Source organism: Corvus hawaiiensis, chromosome 2, assembly GCF_020740725.1.
Source record: "Corvus hawaiiensis isolate bCorHaw1 chromosome 2, bCorHaw1.pri.cur, whole genome shotgun sequence".
Taxonomy (NCBI): Eukaryota; Metazoa; Chordata; class Aves; order Passeriformes; family Corvidae; genus Corvus; species Corvus hawaiiensis.
In genome coordinates, this window is record NC_063214.1 from 47,610,692 (window position 1) to 47,628,571 (window position 17,880).

General features: G+C 44.9%; 1 protein-coding gene across 3 annotated transcripts in view; it reads right to left on the reverse strand.

Annotated features, from left to right (window-relative positions):
- ARHGAP20 (Rho GTPase activating protein 20) overlaps positions 1 to 8,047 on the reverse strand; it is a 61,968-nt gene extending 53,921 nt beyond the window's left edge. The window contains exon 1 of one of the 3 annotated variants that reach the window (XM_048294773.1): positions 7,875 to 8,047. In XM_048294773.1, the coding sequence (XP_048150730.1) occupies positions 7,875 to 7,973 (99 nt within the window). In that variant the 5' untranslated portion in view covers positions 7,974 to 8,047. The other 2 variants (XM_048294775.1, XM_048294774.1) reach the window with 2 other exon arrangements.
- Positions 8,048 to 17,880: the final 9,833 nt, after the last annotated feature.

Below are 17,880 nucleotides of genomic sequence, written 5' to 3' on the forward strand. Positions count from 1 at the left end.
TGACTTAAATGTCTGAAGACCAAAGTAAAGTCTAGACTACAGCAAGTTTAGTAAGAGTTCAAATAACTAGCAGAGATAATCCTCGTCGGCAGGGATCCCACAGGTCTGTGATGCAGCCTCTCTGAACCTGTTGAGAGCAAGACCTGTTCAAGCAGGCTGCTCTGGGCCACCTCCAGTCCAGGTCTATGTTACCTCCAAGGATGAGATTCCACAGCCTCTCTGGGCAAACTCTTAGCATAGCTACTAAGCAAATCCTAACACAAAAAAAAAATAGCGCCTCAAAACATAAAAAGATCACTGATGAGGAAAGGAAAATTTTCACAGCAATACTGAAGTGAGTCAGGTCAGCTGTATGCAAATAAACACATTACACAGAGACATTGACTACAGACAGAAAGAGGTGGTTTATTTTCATTTCGCTACATGCAGAGTTTGGGAAGAGAAAATAAGTGACCATCATGACAACTTGAATTGATTTACTTTGAGAAGGGAGAGGATAAATTCACGTTTGGTTAAGCTGGATCCAGTTGCCTGCTATCCTCATTTTTATTGCCTTTATATATGCAAGGATGGCAATGTGGAGAAGAAGAGATACATCCTAAACAGCTGTAGTGAGAGCAGATGTTTGGGAGGAAAAGGAGATGCACTGATCAATTATCTAAGCATGGAACACAGAGAAGCATTTCTCAACATGTGTCCCACATCATTACCTCCCATTTTTTCATGTAAATATTAGAAAGGTCAATACAGAGAGAAATCCTCATACTTGCTGGCTGAGTCACAGCCATGTGAAATGTATCATAAAATCAGTACCTATAATGAGTGTTTACAGTGTTCCAGATGCAAAGATGATAATCTTGTGTCAGTCAGGAAAAAGTAGAGTTATTTCTGTCTTCCTTACATTCAAAAGTCTGAGTTCCTGCCCCCTTCCCACCAATTCAGGTTTTACTTCATACTTTCTGCATTTCTGGTTGTGATTGTCTTGACTGCTTTTTAACAGAAACATAAGGTTTTGCATTTCCAGTTGTTGGACTGGTGGTAGCATCTGGCCAGTTTCTCATCTGGTATAGAAAGTCATAGGCCTGTAGATTGCAAAAGAATGAATTTACACAGATATCAATCAGACCTACAATCTGACACACTGTTTTGTAAACTGTGATGGTAGGCGGTTTATGAGCAGATCAGCCCACCATGCTGAGGACAGAAAGCTTGCAAACCATCACTGAAAATATGCTCATTCCTCTGGAATCAGAATCAGAACCCCTATGGATTACAGTAAACCTTGCACAAGTATCTCACAAGTCATCAGCTAGAGGAAAAAGTATTCCTGGCTGCCAGTATTCAGCGAATTTTGCCTCACAGTTGAAGTAGATGATGATACTATATGAAATTTATATAAATTAATATATTGCCAAGTTACAATGTTGATTTCCACTGTGGAAAAGGTAACACATGATGAGATTAAAAAACCTGGAACTATTACTGCACTTTATGTATATCACTTTACTATATCACACTTACAAAGAGAATGGCAGTGCATGAATTAAATAAAGAATGTATGAAAAAAAATAATGGTACTGACTATTTATTTTGTGATTACAAGTAACTTAAGTAATGCATATAGAGTGTTTATAATATTTTCAAATATCTAGAGAAGTTAATATCTATGCAGTAAGGGGATACCCTGCTGCAGCTACTGCAAATGCGCAGGAGGTCACAGTAGGTGGGCTAAGACAGGGACTGTGTGTGGTGATTCCCTGGGAACGTGCTGCCCAAGATGCCAGGTTGTGTTGCCTGACCCATGCAATAGTCAGACACATGCAGGAAGATTCCTCTCCCCCAGCCTCTGACTCACACACCTGAGCTGTGTGCCCTGTGCTCCTTTTATAGCCATCAGAGAGAAAAGGACAATTTAGGGCACAGTTCATCTTATCTGAATAAGTTTTCCTCCACTGACTGTAAAAGAAAACTAAGGTGACCAAGAAAATAGAGTTAATCATCATCAATCCTCTTCTTGCTAAGGACAAGGGAACAGAAAAATATGTGTGTTCAGTAACACAGGGAAAAACTGTCTTCTTGCAGTGGTTTGAGCTTAGGATGAGAAAACAATGTTACTTGATGTCTGTTTAAGAGACTCATACAAAGTAGTCGAAAAATTTATTTAGTTCCTGAGTGACAGGTAAACACAGCAGAAATGCCTCCTCAGCAATGTGCAGATAACCTTGTTAAAGCCTCCTCAGACACTGAAGGATTTCAGGCTCCTGATTTACAGGCTCACTCCAGAAATGGGTCAAGGCTGGGACATCTGCCTGGGTCATTTAACTGGGTGACAGGAATAACCCTCAGATGTGCCAATGCCTCTAGCTGAGGATTGCACTCCAGTGGCTAAGCTCTCCCTTTCACTGCTTTATTTTTCTAATGAAAGGAAGTCTGATTTTAAGAAATGCTACTCTTTAAATGTATTTAAGTTAATAACTGTGAGGGATTTCACCCATGCAAACTCTGCTCTTGTTGTCTGAGCAACAAAACATATCTGTGGCACACATGCCTGGTTTAGCTAGATACGAACCAAAGCACAGACAACAAATCCTTACCAAAAACTGTGAGGCAAAGTTCAGCTAACTGCCTGAAAATCAAAAAATCACAACAACCCCCAGCAGACAGCAGTTAATTTTCCAGGACAACTGGGCATCACTCTTACCCCTGTATCACTGGGCCACTTACGAGAAGCAATAGATTACTTTTTCCTATATACTATAATCCAGCATTTGTTGGACTTACAGACTAGGGTTGTCAAAAAGTACCAAAAATAACAAGAATCTCTTATACTTTGTTAAAGGAATGGATCTATGCTGACCTATAACATTTTCGAACCCTCATAAACAGGGTGAGAAGATGACTGCATTTGAACTGCTGGCTCAAGCAGCAGAGATGTAGGTCCCACAGAGAGACCATTTACCATTAAGGCAGAGCAGGTGACAAAACTATGTGCTTTTGTTTATGCTGGCAGTATACTTTTACTTACAAGGACTTTCCTAGAAAGAAAGCCATTTTTGGATGGCTAATTGTGGAGAAAACAATTGCAGGGGCACAAGAGAAAAGAGCTATCAACACAGCGGAACTAAAAGCATATCAGCATAGAACAGCAGTTGCTAAAGAACACAGCAAAGACTAAAGGCCATCTCAGAGTAGAAAGAAAAATGGATAAAAGAAACCAAGAGCAAAACATGTTTTATCAGCTACTTCCCGAAGGATACAAATCTTTGGAAGCACTGATATGGATGTCTTCAAAAGATCCCACCCATCTACATCACAAGATGAAGATGTGAAAGATTAGTAAAAACATCACAGAGTAGGGGAAGACTGAATATTTGCTTGAGGGCCCTCCGGTGAGTCAGGGCACTGCTCAGATCAGTGACTCTTGTTTGTGGTGGTCTTGTTGAAGCCCAAAGTTTCTTTCCAAGCCTGGCACAAAGCAGGAAGGTTAACACATGGATACAATTCTGGCCCAATTTCTGTACATAAAGACTTTCTCAGGAGCAGTTTACAGACGACAGAAATAGGAGATTCCCCCCATTCCACATCGATACTTCAAGCAACATACAGTAAACAGGCAATAATTTGATATCTGCAGTTCTTGGATATTAGATCCCACATGACCTACAAAGCCCCTCTGTTTCCTACTGCCACCAGGAAGGGCAAACAAAAATCCCAAGACTAGGAAACTCAAGAACTAGAACACACTGTTTTCTGCATAATTTTCCATTTGTCTCATGGACAGACAGAGGAAGGATTGCTAACACTAGCTCATAATTAAAGCAGCATCAGGAGGCACATCACAACAGTAAGTTACCGTAAGCCAGCACAGCCTACCAAGGTGATTTTAACCTAAGGACTCACTTCGCGGGTGATTTCATTAAAATAGGGGCTTTTTCAGTCCTCATCAGAAACAAAATAGCTCCAGGATATGTCTGCAGGATGATAGGAATTGTTCACCATTTCACTAAACAGTTCCAGAAGTCATCCTGGATGTCTGAGATTTCCAGTACTACCAGGCGTGATTTTAGAAACAACCCACCAGGACCATAGTAAACAGGATGGAATCTTGCAGGAAGAAGAAATCTCTGCTTAAGGAGCTTTATGTTAAAAAAGCATACATGTATGGGGCATGAGATCAAGGTATCAGCAAATATAATGGCAAATACATACTTGATTCATCTTTTCAGAGTAAGACAAGGGGTGAAGATTATGTACGCTTACTCTTCCAATGCTATTAATTTGCTTGAATTTTATCCATTTAATACACTGTTGGGAAACACCGTAACTCCCCTTTCCCTGCCGGTAAACTGTTGCTGCATTTGTGATCAGAATCACAAAGAAACACATTTTTATGGTGATGGAATTGCTGTATTTCAAGTCTCAAACCATAATTGCTACTTTGATTAGTATGCCAAATGGTTAATTTTTGCACACTTTGTGGGTGCAAATATTAAAAATTGCTGAGCCTCCAAAACATTTTAGGCAGTTACTTGTATTCTTCAAGGAGGCAGCAAAAATCCTTGGAGCGACTCCTTGTGCTACCAGATACTGTTTTGTGTAAAATATTCAGGGTTGGTTGGAATCTAGCTCCTCTAAGAAGAGAGAAGTGAAACACCAGGAACTCATAAATATGGTTAAATGACCCAGCTGCTACTGCTGACAGTTACATTGGCACAAAAGACATCTCTGCTGCATTGTTTGTTTTAACAAATTTGTAGAAATAAGCTCTATCAGTATAATCACTTTTACTCATGCTACTTCAGTCTACTTCAGAGTTGCAGCAATTTACTGGTGATTGGTTACAAAGCTAAACAGTCAATACAAAACTTCTCTGTAGGTCAATCACACATAGTCCAGTGACTCCAGTAAGTCCAGTAAAGGAGGGAAACTAGTCCAGAATTTTTTCAAAAGCATTAACTAAAACGCTGCACTTCAATGTCACCTTTTAGCAGGGTGTCTTGAGTGCCTTGTAAGCATTTAACAGAGAGAACCTCCCACATACTGTGAAGTAGGTTAGCAGTGCAAATTATTTTGCATGCCAAGAAAAGGCAAAAAAATGTTTCCAGGATATTAGTTTAAATGGTCACACAAAATACGTGAAAAAAGTCCTAGACATTTTCTGTCCCTGCTCTGGTTCTACGGTGTGATCAAGCACGTGATCCTTCAGCTTCGTTTTGACAGGCAGGTGGAAGATGAAGTAGGAGTTCAGAAAACCACAGAACAATGCAGCAAATCTCAGCTAATTTGAGAAAATATAGTCACGATAATAAAAAGGGAAAAAGGTTCAGTGGTCACTTAGCATCACATATTTACGGGTAGTTTTTGCCAGAAAGTAAAACAGTTGATGTTAAATACATATTTGCAACAAAACTGTTTAACTTGACATGCTGTGTCACCAGTATCAAAACGGATTTCTTGCCAACACATTCTTCCATTTCACTGTATGTAACCCATACAAACAATGTAAGCTCCCTGGTACCAAAAAAGACTTTCTGCATTGGGAAAAAATGATGCTTTGGCACTGAGTGGAAGACAAAACAGAGGTATATATAGAGTCCACAGGGACCCAAATAGTAAAAGAAATTTTTAAACTGTCACTGAGATCCAGCTTCAGGCAAAATCAGGAATACTCCTTTCCTGTACACAGATAAAGGTAAGAATCTTCCTCCCCAGAGAGGCATAAAGAGGTGGCACGCTAGTAGTCTCAAGGAAGCACCACGACCGTGGACAAGCAGCTGAGCTGATGGCTGGATGTTCGTGGCTGCCAGTGTTGGCTGTGCATGGTGTGCAAAGCTGCCATATGCTGCACGGCCCAGCCAGGGTCTCAAGCTGCTTCTCCACAGGAGGATCTCCATCTGTACCCCTGCTGCATGTGCCTCCACGGTGAGGAATTCCAAAAGGGCTGCCAAGATCCGTAAAAAGTAATATCTCTGCTCTCTTGTCAGCGTTGGCAAAAACAAGGTCTGCATTCCTTTGACTGTGGGCTCTTTGGAGCAGGAATAGGAAACACAAGTGCTACCATTAATATTTGTCCTCAGAATGCTGAATAATGAAGTAGAACTTGCCCGATAAAAACGTTCATCTTCACAGTACTTGAACATCTCATTTCAGGTGGGTGCCTAGCATCAGGGCTCTGCCAGGTTGGAAGGTACATGGTATTCTGTCTTCAGCAAAAATGAAAAAAATGTTTCATAAAAATCCAAGCTGCGCATTTAGCCGTCTCAAATTAGATCACAGTACTTGGAGAGGGTGAGTATCTACTCCATCATTTTGCCCAGCTGGGCAGCAGGAGGTACTCCACCACCTTGTGTAGGTGTATCACATGCCCACTTCAGAAACCAATCAGGTATGAACTGCAGCAAAGTGTAGTAGAAATCTTGGCCAAACTCTCTCCAGGCAACCATTTCACCACTGAGAGCAGCTGTCATAAGAAGAGGTCCCCAGGGCTGCAGTCAGGCTGGAGCACTATGTGGTTGGTGGGACACAGCACACATGGACACAGCCCATGGAAACACACAGCATCACTTCCCAGCCCAAAGAGACACATCAGCAGGACTTCTCTCTGTGCTGCTGTGCCATGGCCAGCAAAATCCCAGTGGCTGCTTAGCCACAAGACCGGACACAAGCTCAGACTTTACTACCATCCCAAAGTGTCACCAGGTGGGCAGATTTACTAAAGGACACTGTAACCTGGCTAGTCATTCTAATCCTGCCAGCCTATTTGGCAGTCGTCTGAAGTGCACATTAAAGACAAAGCAGTGAATAGATTTAAATGTCATTGTGAAGCAAAATCTGCAAGGCAGCAAGGTACCAGCTCTACTTTGGATAGAAAAACACGACAGCACTTGCTAAACCAAAGAGAAAAAAAGAATTCCTGTTTCATACAGCAGGAAGAATCTGGTTATTACAGCTCGCTTGTTACAGCTAAGTAGAAGGCAGAAACAAGTGCTTGGCTGTATGCAGAAGAGAGCATTTTGCACTTCATTGTGTCAGATGCTGAAAAGCAATTTGAGACATCAAACAGCTTTTTACAACCAGTTTTGAAGATGGGATGAGGCTCTTCTGCTATCGATTGTATACACTTTGCACAAGACGCTTCTCCAGGAAGCTTCTTATATTTCTCTTGCACAAAGCACGTGCGAGAGGAGCCACCGAACACCCTCCTCTCTAGCAAACCCTTCCCTCGCTCTCTACAAGCACACATGCAGCAGATCCCTCTTCGATTCCCTGGATAATCACTCTGCAAATCTCTCCCCAGCTCTCTCTGATACTCACCCAGCAAAACCTTCAGAAATCCATCCAGCAAAACGTCCTTTAGGTTCCTCCACGGAATCCATGCAGCAAACCCCCTTATCGCTCTAGCACATCCACGTAGCAACATCCCCCAGATCACCGGGAAATCCATGCAGCAAAGCCCTCTGACTCCACCGAACAGCACCCAGAAAACCCTTCCCGAGCTTCCCGGGACAGCTGTGCAGCGGCGCTCCTTACCTACCCCGGACATCCAGGCAACAGTCTCCCTGTGCTCCCGGGACACGCGTGCAGCAGCCCCCCTGAGGTCCCCGGGTTATCCACCCGGCAGAAGCCTCTCAGCCACACTGGGCACCGTCGCATTCCCCGCTCCCCGGGTAACGAGCCCTTCCCGCCGACAGCCCCGGCTCCGCCAGCGGCTCCCCCGACCCCGGTTCCGACAGCGGCGTGCAGGACCCAGGGAGATGGCACGGCGGAGCGCCCGATAGGGCCGCGCTGACCTGCGGTGCCCCCCGCGGGAAGCTCCGGGACAGGGGCGCGGGCCGGGGGGCGCTTTCCCGTGTGGTCTGCGGGGGCGGCCTCACCTTCTTGCTGTCGGCGGCGGCGAAGCCCCTGCTCTCGCCGCTCACCGAGGACGAGCGGCCCGGGCCGAGGTGCTCCTGTTGCGGGGACATCACGTCCATACAGCCCCGCGCCGCCGCGCTCCCGCCGCGGGGACACCCGCGCCGCCGCCCGCACCATGGACAGGGCGCGCCGCGCCGCGCCGCGCCCCCCGCGCGGACACGCCCCGCGCCACGCCCCGAAGGACACGCCCCCGATGGCCGCGCCCCCTCCGCCGGGCCGGGCCCGCTCCGTGCGGGGGGCTCTGCCGTAGGGCGGGGGGAGGTGGTGCGCATGCGCGGCCTCCGGGGGGCGCGGGGGGCCGGGGGCGCCGGTGGGCGGCGGTGCGCGCGCTCCCGTCCCGCGCCTGCGCGCGCTGCGGGGGCGGGGGGCGCGCCGGGGCTGCGGGGAGCCGGAGAGCTGCGGGGGAACGGGGGGGTGCGGCAGGGTTAGGGCGTATTGGAGGGTGACAGTGCTGGGGTGCGTGTTACAGGGTCCCAGAACTGGCGTGGGTATTGTAGGGACAGAGCACTGGGGAGCTGCTGTAGGATCCGAGGAGTGGGGCGGGTGGTGCGCTGCCCCAGAACTGTGGTCACCCACACGTAGCTGCAGCAGCCAGTTCAGCACGAGACATGCATGGTTCTCCCCAGAGCCCTCCCGCGGGAGGGTCCCCATCTGAGGAGCAAGCAGTGGGTTGGGTGCAGGTGTGGGGGTCCTTGGTGCAGAGGAGAAGCGACCGTGGCATCACAGGCTCCCAGTCTGCTGGAGGAGGCCAAGGGATGCCATCGTGCTCCAGAAAGCCGTGAGCAATAAGGAGGAGGAGCCACTAGTTCTACTAATGGATGGTGCTGGCTCAAGAACGAATGGTTGTAAGTAGGCTATAAATAAATCTCAGCTGGAGAAGGAAAGAAAGCATCCTGATCGTACTGATCCTAAGAGGAGGAGGTTGTGGAGGATCCCTGCCAGCCAGGAGCAGAAGGTGTAGCTGGCTGAATGGTGGTGGTTTGATACAGCTGTCATGTTGGTCCATTAGTGTGTACCCTCATTAAACGAGGTGTCTTCAACAGCAAGGGGCTACTTTGGATCAGCCAGGAGGTTCTTTATAACCCTTTCTACACTTTGTGAGGGATATTTTTATCTCCAGCCTTCCTAGCTGTTACAGGCTCTACATGCATTTTCTCCCACGTTGATCAAGAAAGAAGAAGCAGAAAAAGAGATCCTACCATCTCATGTGCAGCTTTTCAAAACTACCGCTTTCCTTCTGCAAGAAGAGTTTTCACATCCCTGTGGTGAATTGGATTGGGAAGAGATGCACCTTTAACAAGGTCACTTTTCATCTGGAGAGCCCAACTGGTTCTCTGGAAGCACAGGTGGATGTGCTGTTTCTGCAACTTGGTGGCTGTGACTCTTGCCATATATGACTAAAATACTAGTAAATGATTAATTTGGTTCCATGTTACATAGCTACCCCTGGATACATTATTTAGGCTCAGCATGTCCATGTAATAATGCTTCAGTGATCTCTTTGTTGAGATTGATGTGGGCATCTGCCCTCTCCTTGTACCCTCATTTCTGCAAGTCAGTGAAATCGTGTAAGTAAGGAAAGATGAAATATTTAAACCTGGAATGCATTATGAGTTCTTCTGCCTCCTCAGAAGCACGGGTTTTGTGGATCTGACTTGACTTTCCTCCCTACTGTATAACTGACCCATAAAAAAAATCGTGGATATCTGTGACCATCAGGAGATAGCTCTGTGCCTGTGTGTCTGATTTCAGAAAGCCCAGCGGGTTGCCCCTGATATCTTTGGGAATGCAGCGGATGGTTAGGGCAGAGGCTTGCATGCAGTGTGTGCGTTAATGTGTCATGAGTTGCACCATGTCCTCTTCGTTGCACTTTTGAGGTCTTTCAGCTGAAGTGTAAAAACCTTGAAATGATGCATTCTTGGTATCTGTACTAATTTACAGACAGACGGCCGTTCATCACTGAGGCAAAATAGCATATAAAAAAGCCTTCTGAATTTTTAAAGCATGAGTCTCTGAAAACCATGATGCCAGCTAATTTCTGCACCTCTGGGCCTTGGCACAGGCCAGGCGTCAGGCCAGCTGCGAGTGCCCATCCCCACACACAGTGCAGACCTTGTGCTGGTGCTCTCACAGCTTCTCCCATCCTTCCACTCTCATCCCTTTGGTCATGTCCCTGTTTCTCCTCTGCCTTCTTGCGAAGGGTTAGCAGCAAGAGGGGAATAAGCAGGGTCATAGACTTTCCCTGACATGGCACCCAGTTCTATAACTTGGGGACAAGCACCCAACCCAGGCAGGTCTTTGAGTTTCTGTGAGAGGGCTAAAAAAAAGATTCATCAGGGTAGAAAGGAAATGTTGAAAATGTCTATTCAAAGCCAAGAATATATTTAGCGATTTGGCAACCTCCTTTCCAAAAACATTTGTAAGTGATATATTCTCAGTGACGTTTTGGAAACAGGGCTGTACGTATCTGTTTATTTGAAAAGGAAATGTTGCATAAGCTTTCCGAAATGCTTGCACATGCATAGAGGTATTCTTTTATCTACTACCATGAGCGCATTTCCTACACTCTTCATTGAATACTGACTCTTTCACCTACTCACAGGGGCAAATAGATCAAAATCTTGCCATTTTGTGACAAAGATGGAGGCGCTTTCTTCTCTTTGAAGCACAGATATATTTACATATGCAAACATACAGCCAACATGCTTTTGTTAGCTTCTTTTCTGGAGCCAGTGTTTCTGTACCTTTCCTTAACCTCCTCTGCCAGAAGAGGGGAGAGGAAGTTTAGTGCAGGAGGTGTGAACCGGCAGGAGTGACTGGGAGGGAGCAGGGTTTTACAAGCCTCCCTTCCCTTTGCTGAAGCACAAATGACCAGGAGGAAGCACGCAGAGTACAGTAGCAATCTAGAGGCAGCCTGGAGCACCTTGCCTGATGTGACACGAGCAGGAAGTGGGTCCCCTGCCTTACTGTGATTAATCTCAAAGGGTAAAAATAAATTAACCCACTAAGAACTGCCAAAAATGGGAAACAGGAAAAATAGGTTTTCCCAAAAGACTGTTCAGAGCTTAACCAACAGTTTCTTTCTGGCAGATCACGGCTTTGTTTATTGGTTTTCATTTGGATTTTGAGAGGTCCTTGAAAATTAGGGGCATGATCAAGGCTGGGGACAGGATGCAATTGCAGCCTGTGCAGAATTCCCAGAACTGCTTCTGCCTGATGGTTAACCTGCCTCTGTGAAGAGATTCCTGGTGGGAAAACCACCAGCTCTCCCTCAGTGTTTGGCCAGGGATGCAGAAGATCCCACATGGGCTGGTGTGGGGCCAGGTATGAGGACAGGGCTGTTGCTGCCCAAGCCACCCCAGTCCCTGCCACCCCACAGCACAAAGCCGGCACACTGTGACATTGCCCAGGCTGTGGGGCACCTACTGCGTGCTGCTTCTCATAACACCAATGCTATCAGGGTTTTGACATCAGTCTGGGTATTTCTGGCCCATGTTGGTCTGAACAATGAAAAGACGAGGTGTGTAATTGCAGCAAATCATCCTTAAACTGCACCATCATCACCACCAGCTAAAATCCTGCTCGAGCCCTGCCCCCCCAAAAAAGACCTACAGAAAATAACATGCATGTTCATAGAAAGATTTTCTTTCTGTTGCCTTGACCACAGTGTCGTGTAAAGAAAAATACCAGGGAGACGGGGGGAAAATTGGGGCAGAGAAATATACGGGTGTTGTAGGAAAATCACGTTTGTGCACAAGACGGGAGAATTATTCATGGCAAACCCATCCAGGTGGAAATATGACCCCTGTAAATCTGCCACATCAGAGAAACCCACAGTGAACTGTTAGCAAATGCAAGATACACAGGCTGCTGCTACCTCTGGGTTTTATGAGCTTTCCAAGCACATTAGCACTAGCAGACATCCCCTTCCAAGAAAATTATGATATCTGAGGAACTATGTGAGGCTATAAATGAACAAGCAGTACTTAACTTGCACTAAAACCCCATGGTTCTACCAGATCTGCCCCAAAAGGGTGCATATGCCTGGACACTAATTCTATGAATCTAATGAATCTCACAAGTACCCCATGCAATTAAAGACATGAAGTCTTTGGAAACTCCAGAGGCAGTTATATTTCAGTGAGAGCTGATGCAACAACTTTCTGGTTTAATATCCCAATTCCTAGAATCTTATGCTGCTCGTGCATTGTGAGCAGCTAGAAATAGGACCATATCCCAGACAGATTGGAGCTACTCAGATGGAGGAAAGCTGAGGTGAAATGAAAGCTTGGAGAAGGAGAACAGAATGAATGGGATGGATGCTGGAACTCATCACAGGAGCTTTTAGAGGCAGGTATTTACCCTACAGTGTGAATCCTTCTTTGCTCATCTTCACAGTGTTTATTGCTGCTCCTTTCCCAAAATGTTATGGTAAGCTGAGAGCATCCTCCATGCTGTGTGGTCTCAAAGGGTTTGGGTAGAAGGTGGCCCAGGTACCAAGCCCTGCCCTTCTGTTTTGATAGCAAACTGCTAATAAAACTGTTAAATGCTATGTGAGTAGCTGCTAAGTGGAATTCATGAATGTCCTGGGATTCAGGCCACAGCAGTTATTAATGTTTTGTGCAGATAGTGTCATATTAACAGGAAGCACCCCATTCTGTCTCTTCCCAAGCAATAAAGTTTGCAGGGCCTTTTGTGCCAGATGCTCTGCCTCAGAGGCTCCGTAAGGGCTGGGAAACACCTCACTTGGGCCATTCTGCCAAAGCTTGTCAAATAAACAGAGATCTACCCTCTCTCTCTATTCCAGAAATACAGGTGGTCTCATGTGAATGTGGAGTTCAAGTATGCAGCATGTGGTGTGTTTCCAGCAGCAGGGACAAGTGTGCACACTGAATGGGGAGCCCAGCTGACCACTCTGGTGTAGAAACAAGCACAGTTCAGTACAGGGAGAGTCTGAGTGCTGGGTGCTCCATATGGGATCACCACTATGGCCCTATAGAACTATCCTCCCATGGGTACACCTGCTGCCCAGATACGAGGGAGGACTTTTACGTCCCAGCCTTATGGATGAACCAACCGATGATCCTACCAATTCTTAATATCCCCTTCAGCCTTATTACATATGCTCTGTGAAATTCAGTCCAGCACATCAAAGGGAAGTTCGCCTTTGAAGGGCTTCATGCTTCCTGCATGCAAACATTGCTCTGATTTAATTAAGTTTGATTTTATAATCAGTGCAATTAAACCAGTATGATGTTTGGGAGCAAATGGCTGGCATAAGTATCTCAATGTGTGTATGGCCCAATATCAACACCTCCCAGAAGCAAGTGATATTGGAATTTTCCTACCATGCACATTTTCCCTGTTTTTCCTATATCTTACTTCTCATTTTTATGCCTTATTTCTTTTGTTCACACTAATACACTCATAAGATTGTTTATTTTTGGCTTCTCTGCACTGAAGATTTTCTTACTGTCCTTGTCCAGCATTCAGTCTTTCAACTGCAAATTGTGAGGCAAAGTTGAAAGTCAGTAACAGGATATTCATCCAGGAGGACCTCACAGAGGAGCTAAGTATTAGACATGAAAGGATAGCATTTCATTTAAGATAAGGCCTAATCTCTTCCCTTTGTGTGCAACATTTCTGAACTTAATCTGAGCACTTGTGCCTGGAGCCATTTAACTTTGCTCTCAGGTAGGTGGGTAGTGGTGGAAACACACAGAACTGAAACTGCAGCTTAATCCTGAGTACAAAAGGCAGATGCCATTAAGAGAAAGGAGACTGACCTTAGGAAACATCTACTAAGTGTTCAAATATGGGCAGAACACACATCTCTTCAGTATAAGCTTGAGCCTTATTGGATCTCAATGTACCCATCACACTACCTGAGTCCTGGAAAACCCATGGTCCTCAGCACCCACAGTGATACTCAGCATCAGGGTTTGTTTCTATTCATATCCAACATATTACTGAGAAAAGACATTCTATCACCTAAACTTTGGTGGGGGAAGGTGTTTTCAGATGCTTGTCCCAAAATTACAGTTGAGAAGCATGGTTATCAGCATACAGATCATAAATAACCTGCACTGTTTTTTGTGTTACAGCCAGGTGTTGCCAACAGACTCCCTGGAGCTCCACAAAGCACTGGCCACATAGACAGCCAAATCCCCACTTCAGTGGTTTGAGGCACAGAGTGATAAATTAGGTAACATGAGACAGGTTGGAATACAAGGGACTAGTAAAAATTACACATTCATAACAGAAACGTTTATAGTGACTAGAATGGGAAGTTATTGAGGTTGCACTAAGAATTGAGCATCTTTGTTTCATGTCTGATGAAACTTAAATTTATTGCAAGCAGAAAGTGGAGATGTTGACATTGGCACTTTAGGAAACATGAAGGAAGCTCCCATGAACAGGGGACCCTTTCGAGTGTAACATAAACTCATCCATAAAAGTTGTCACGTTATCTTCCTTGCTGTGTATCCATTTCAGGCATCACTTTCTCTGTCTCTCTAATTCACAACCCAGACAGTTTTTACCATGAGTGTGTTAAAGAACCCTGAGGGCCATATTTTTTATCAGTTTGTGTTTTTAACATGCTGATGTATTGTATTGTACTTCTGATCCCACCCTGGATTTACTATTTTCCATTCACCACAGAGGACTCCCTTTTCCTAATAGCTTGTGGGCCTGTCAAGCTGTGAATGACAGGCATTAAAAAAAATGATGGACAAGATTTTTAGTTGTCCTTTCATAATACACTGCAAAATTTTTCCCTGCAAGACTAGGATGCTTTCAAAAGTGATTCAGATGAATAAAAAATGAACTAGACATCCTCCCACTCACTTGGGATCCAAAAGGAAACAGCTCTATTTTTCTTAAAGAGTGTTGAATTACTCCATATAACCTGACGTACATATCTTCAGCCTCTGTAAGCCAAGGTGGGAGCCCAGACTTCACTGCATTCCATTGAGCAGGGTCTTGGTTGTCCTGCCTGTCTCGGCCATAACAGCACCCCTAGCATTTTACAGATTAAATGGTCTGTTACACGAGTGTGGCGAGTTGACCCTGGCTGGATGCCAAGTGTTCACCAAAGCCACTCCATTACTCTTCTCCGTCGCTGATGGGCTCTGCCTTGGCCAGTGGTGGGTCTGTCTTGGAGCCGGCTGGCATTGGCTCTGTTGGACATGGGGGAAACTTCTGGCAGTTTCTCACAGAAGCCTCCCCTGTAACTTACACACACACACACGCACACACGCACACACACACACTACCAAAACCTTGCCACACAAACCAAATACAGTGAGGGCTGAAATTCCTGGATCTTCTGTCTGATATAGACAGTGAGGACTGTTGACCTCCAAGTGGAATTTGGGTTTTACTGCAGTGTAAGAGGGTGTAATTTCTAGAAAGGGGAGGCCAGCAGGAGCAAGGCAGAGGAGTGCTCAAAGTCTCTGCCAGGCTCCTACCACAGTCACTCTTGCCTCACAACTGCTACTTAAAGTATCCTAATGTTTTAAGGAAAAAAACAATGGTTTTGGAGTGTACCCAAGCTGTTCCCAACTCCAACACAGTAATTGTGAGAAGCAGACTTAGGAAGGACTTAAGAAGATCGCCGAACCTCATCATCAGGCGGCTTTACCTGCGTCTTTCCTCAATTACTTGTTCTTAGAAATGAGGGGTGATGGGGATGTGTGGCCTCCCTTCTGAGCCTGTCTCTTCACTGTCTCCTCAGCTGGGAACTATTTTCCCTCATGGCTGACTGAAACCGTCTCCTCCTCAGTTAAGCCTATGACAACTTGTCCTAAGCCCAGGGGATATGAACAGAGTTTATTCTTTCCTCGTTTAGAGCTACCTTCTACATATTTGGACACTATGTCCCCACAATCCTTATTTCTAGACTAAACAATACCAAATCCTTCAGCTTTCCTTGCAGTCTATGATTCCTGGTCCTCCAATCCATCTTGTTTTCCAAATTCTTTCCATTTTGGTACATTTCCTTTCTAAATCGTCATTTCCAAAGCAGGGTATGTTTTGTTTGTAAGATGATGTTCACATGTTTCTCTTCCTTTCACACCCCACTTCCAACCCATATGTTTCCCTGCTTTTTTATTAACTGAAGACAGGTGTAGCTGCGGGGAGAGGTGTGGGGAGAGGTATGGGGAGGTTGGCATCCTTAATGTTTTACAAAAATATTTGTTACTCTCCATGATATGGAAAGCCATTTAACAAAGTAAAATATATTAGTTTTACATTTCCTAAGTGACATTATAACTGTTGAACTCAGAAAATATATACAAAGGTATTAAAATATTTGCATAGCTTAAGTTTAGGTGAGATTCCAGCAGATATTCCTATCACACTTATTTTTCAATATGAAAGCTGTGACGCAGCATTTCTCCTGAATCATCAGGATTTGGGCCCTGGTTATCAAGCAAAGCTAAATGGTTATTGCCTTTAAATTAACAGAAAGGTTATTGCTACTGAAGTGCACACATATGGGTGGAAAGCTAAGCTGTAAGAATACTGGGCTTGAATTATTTTAGAATTCAAGTTTGAGAAAAAAAAAAAAGGGTTGTTACTGTAATCATAGAACCATAGAATGGTTTGGATTGCGAGAGACCTTAAAGGTCTTTCAGTTTCAATGTCTTCACCATAAATCCCAGATCCTTCAAAACAAAAGATTCATAAACTTTGTTAAAAATTAAACTTTTTAGATCACAAAGTAGGAAGAAAAAATCCAAGAAAACGGATGACGCATTTTGGAAGAAAAATTCCTTCAGCTAGCTGGAAGAGTAAAAATGATCATTGCCATGAGTGTAGAGGATTTGGGCCAGAGTAACAGCAGAGAGGACTGGTAGGGGTGGAAGGAGATGGGGAGGAAGAAGAGGCTTGGAGCTGGCACCACGGAGCTGCTGAGTCAAGAAATGCCACGTGCAGTGAGAGGGGACACGGAGGTGTCAGGGGTGCCGTGGGCACAGCCCTGGATGCCTGCCCAGCAGCAGCTCGGGCTTTGCTGGGTTGCTGTCCCAGTAATTATTGCCTGTGCACTTGGGCAGAGAGGACAGGACAGCTCAGTGCTACTTTGCCTGGCTTCCCACCCCGGCGAGCAGGGAGCAGCATCACCTTGGCAAAGGAATAACTGGATATTCCCTCAGACTAAAAATAGAAACATAAATATTGCATGTGCATTAATTGTAGCAGTTACAAGGGTAGAGTGAGAGGAAAAAAACCCTAATTAATGTGAGGCATTTTCAAATTACTTCACTGAAAGCCATGATTTTTCTTAAAGGAGCATGACTTTTTTTCCTCAGATGCTTTTAAAGGTTGCACTTAGATTATCTAGTTCTGATAGGGGGTTTTCTCTCAAGGGAACTCTCTGACATGGGGTTGGGCAGCAGTGCCACACATTATAACATTTTGCACACACCCTCAATACAGAAACACCTTGTAATTATTTTAATGTAACTGGGATATAAGCTAATGTCATTCCTGAGGAGAAATAAAGCATGTAGCATAGATAATTGCTGTTAGATGCTCCTGGACCATGGGCAACATGGCAAGCCTACCAGCTTCACGTCTTATGTATTTGCAGTTGTCAAAACATAGTTGGCTGTGGGGCTGTGTACTTGGTCATGAAAATAAAAAATAAAACCAACAAAAACCAGCTTAAAATTATTGTCAAGAAGAGTACTGGCATTTATTAAAAAGAAATCTGAAGCAGTTATCACAGGACTATCATTTTGATTCTGCTGCCGTTCAAGGTTCACAGATTAATTTCTGCACTGAAGAGATTTGCTCTTGGCTCAAAGACTTACAGGTCAGTGGAAACTGTTGATCCTGAGAGGCCTGTCAAGAAAAATGAGTGAATTATGGGGTTTGGCCAAGTCTTGTGCTTACCAGGCCAATTTCAGTAACCAAGGCAGCAAAAATTTCCTTTCTATTGAACTGTAATTAAAATGT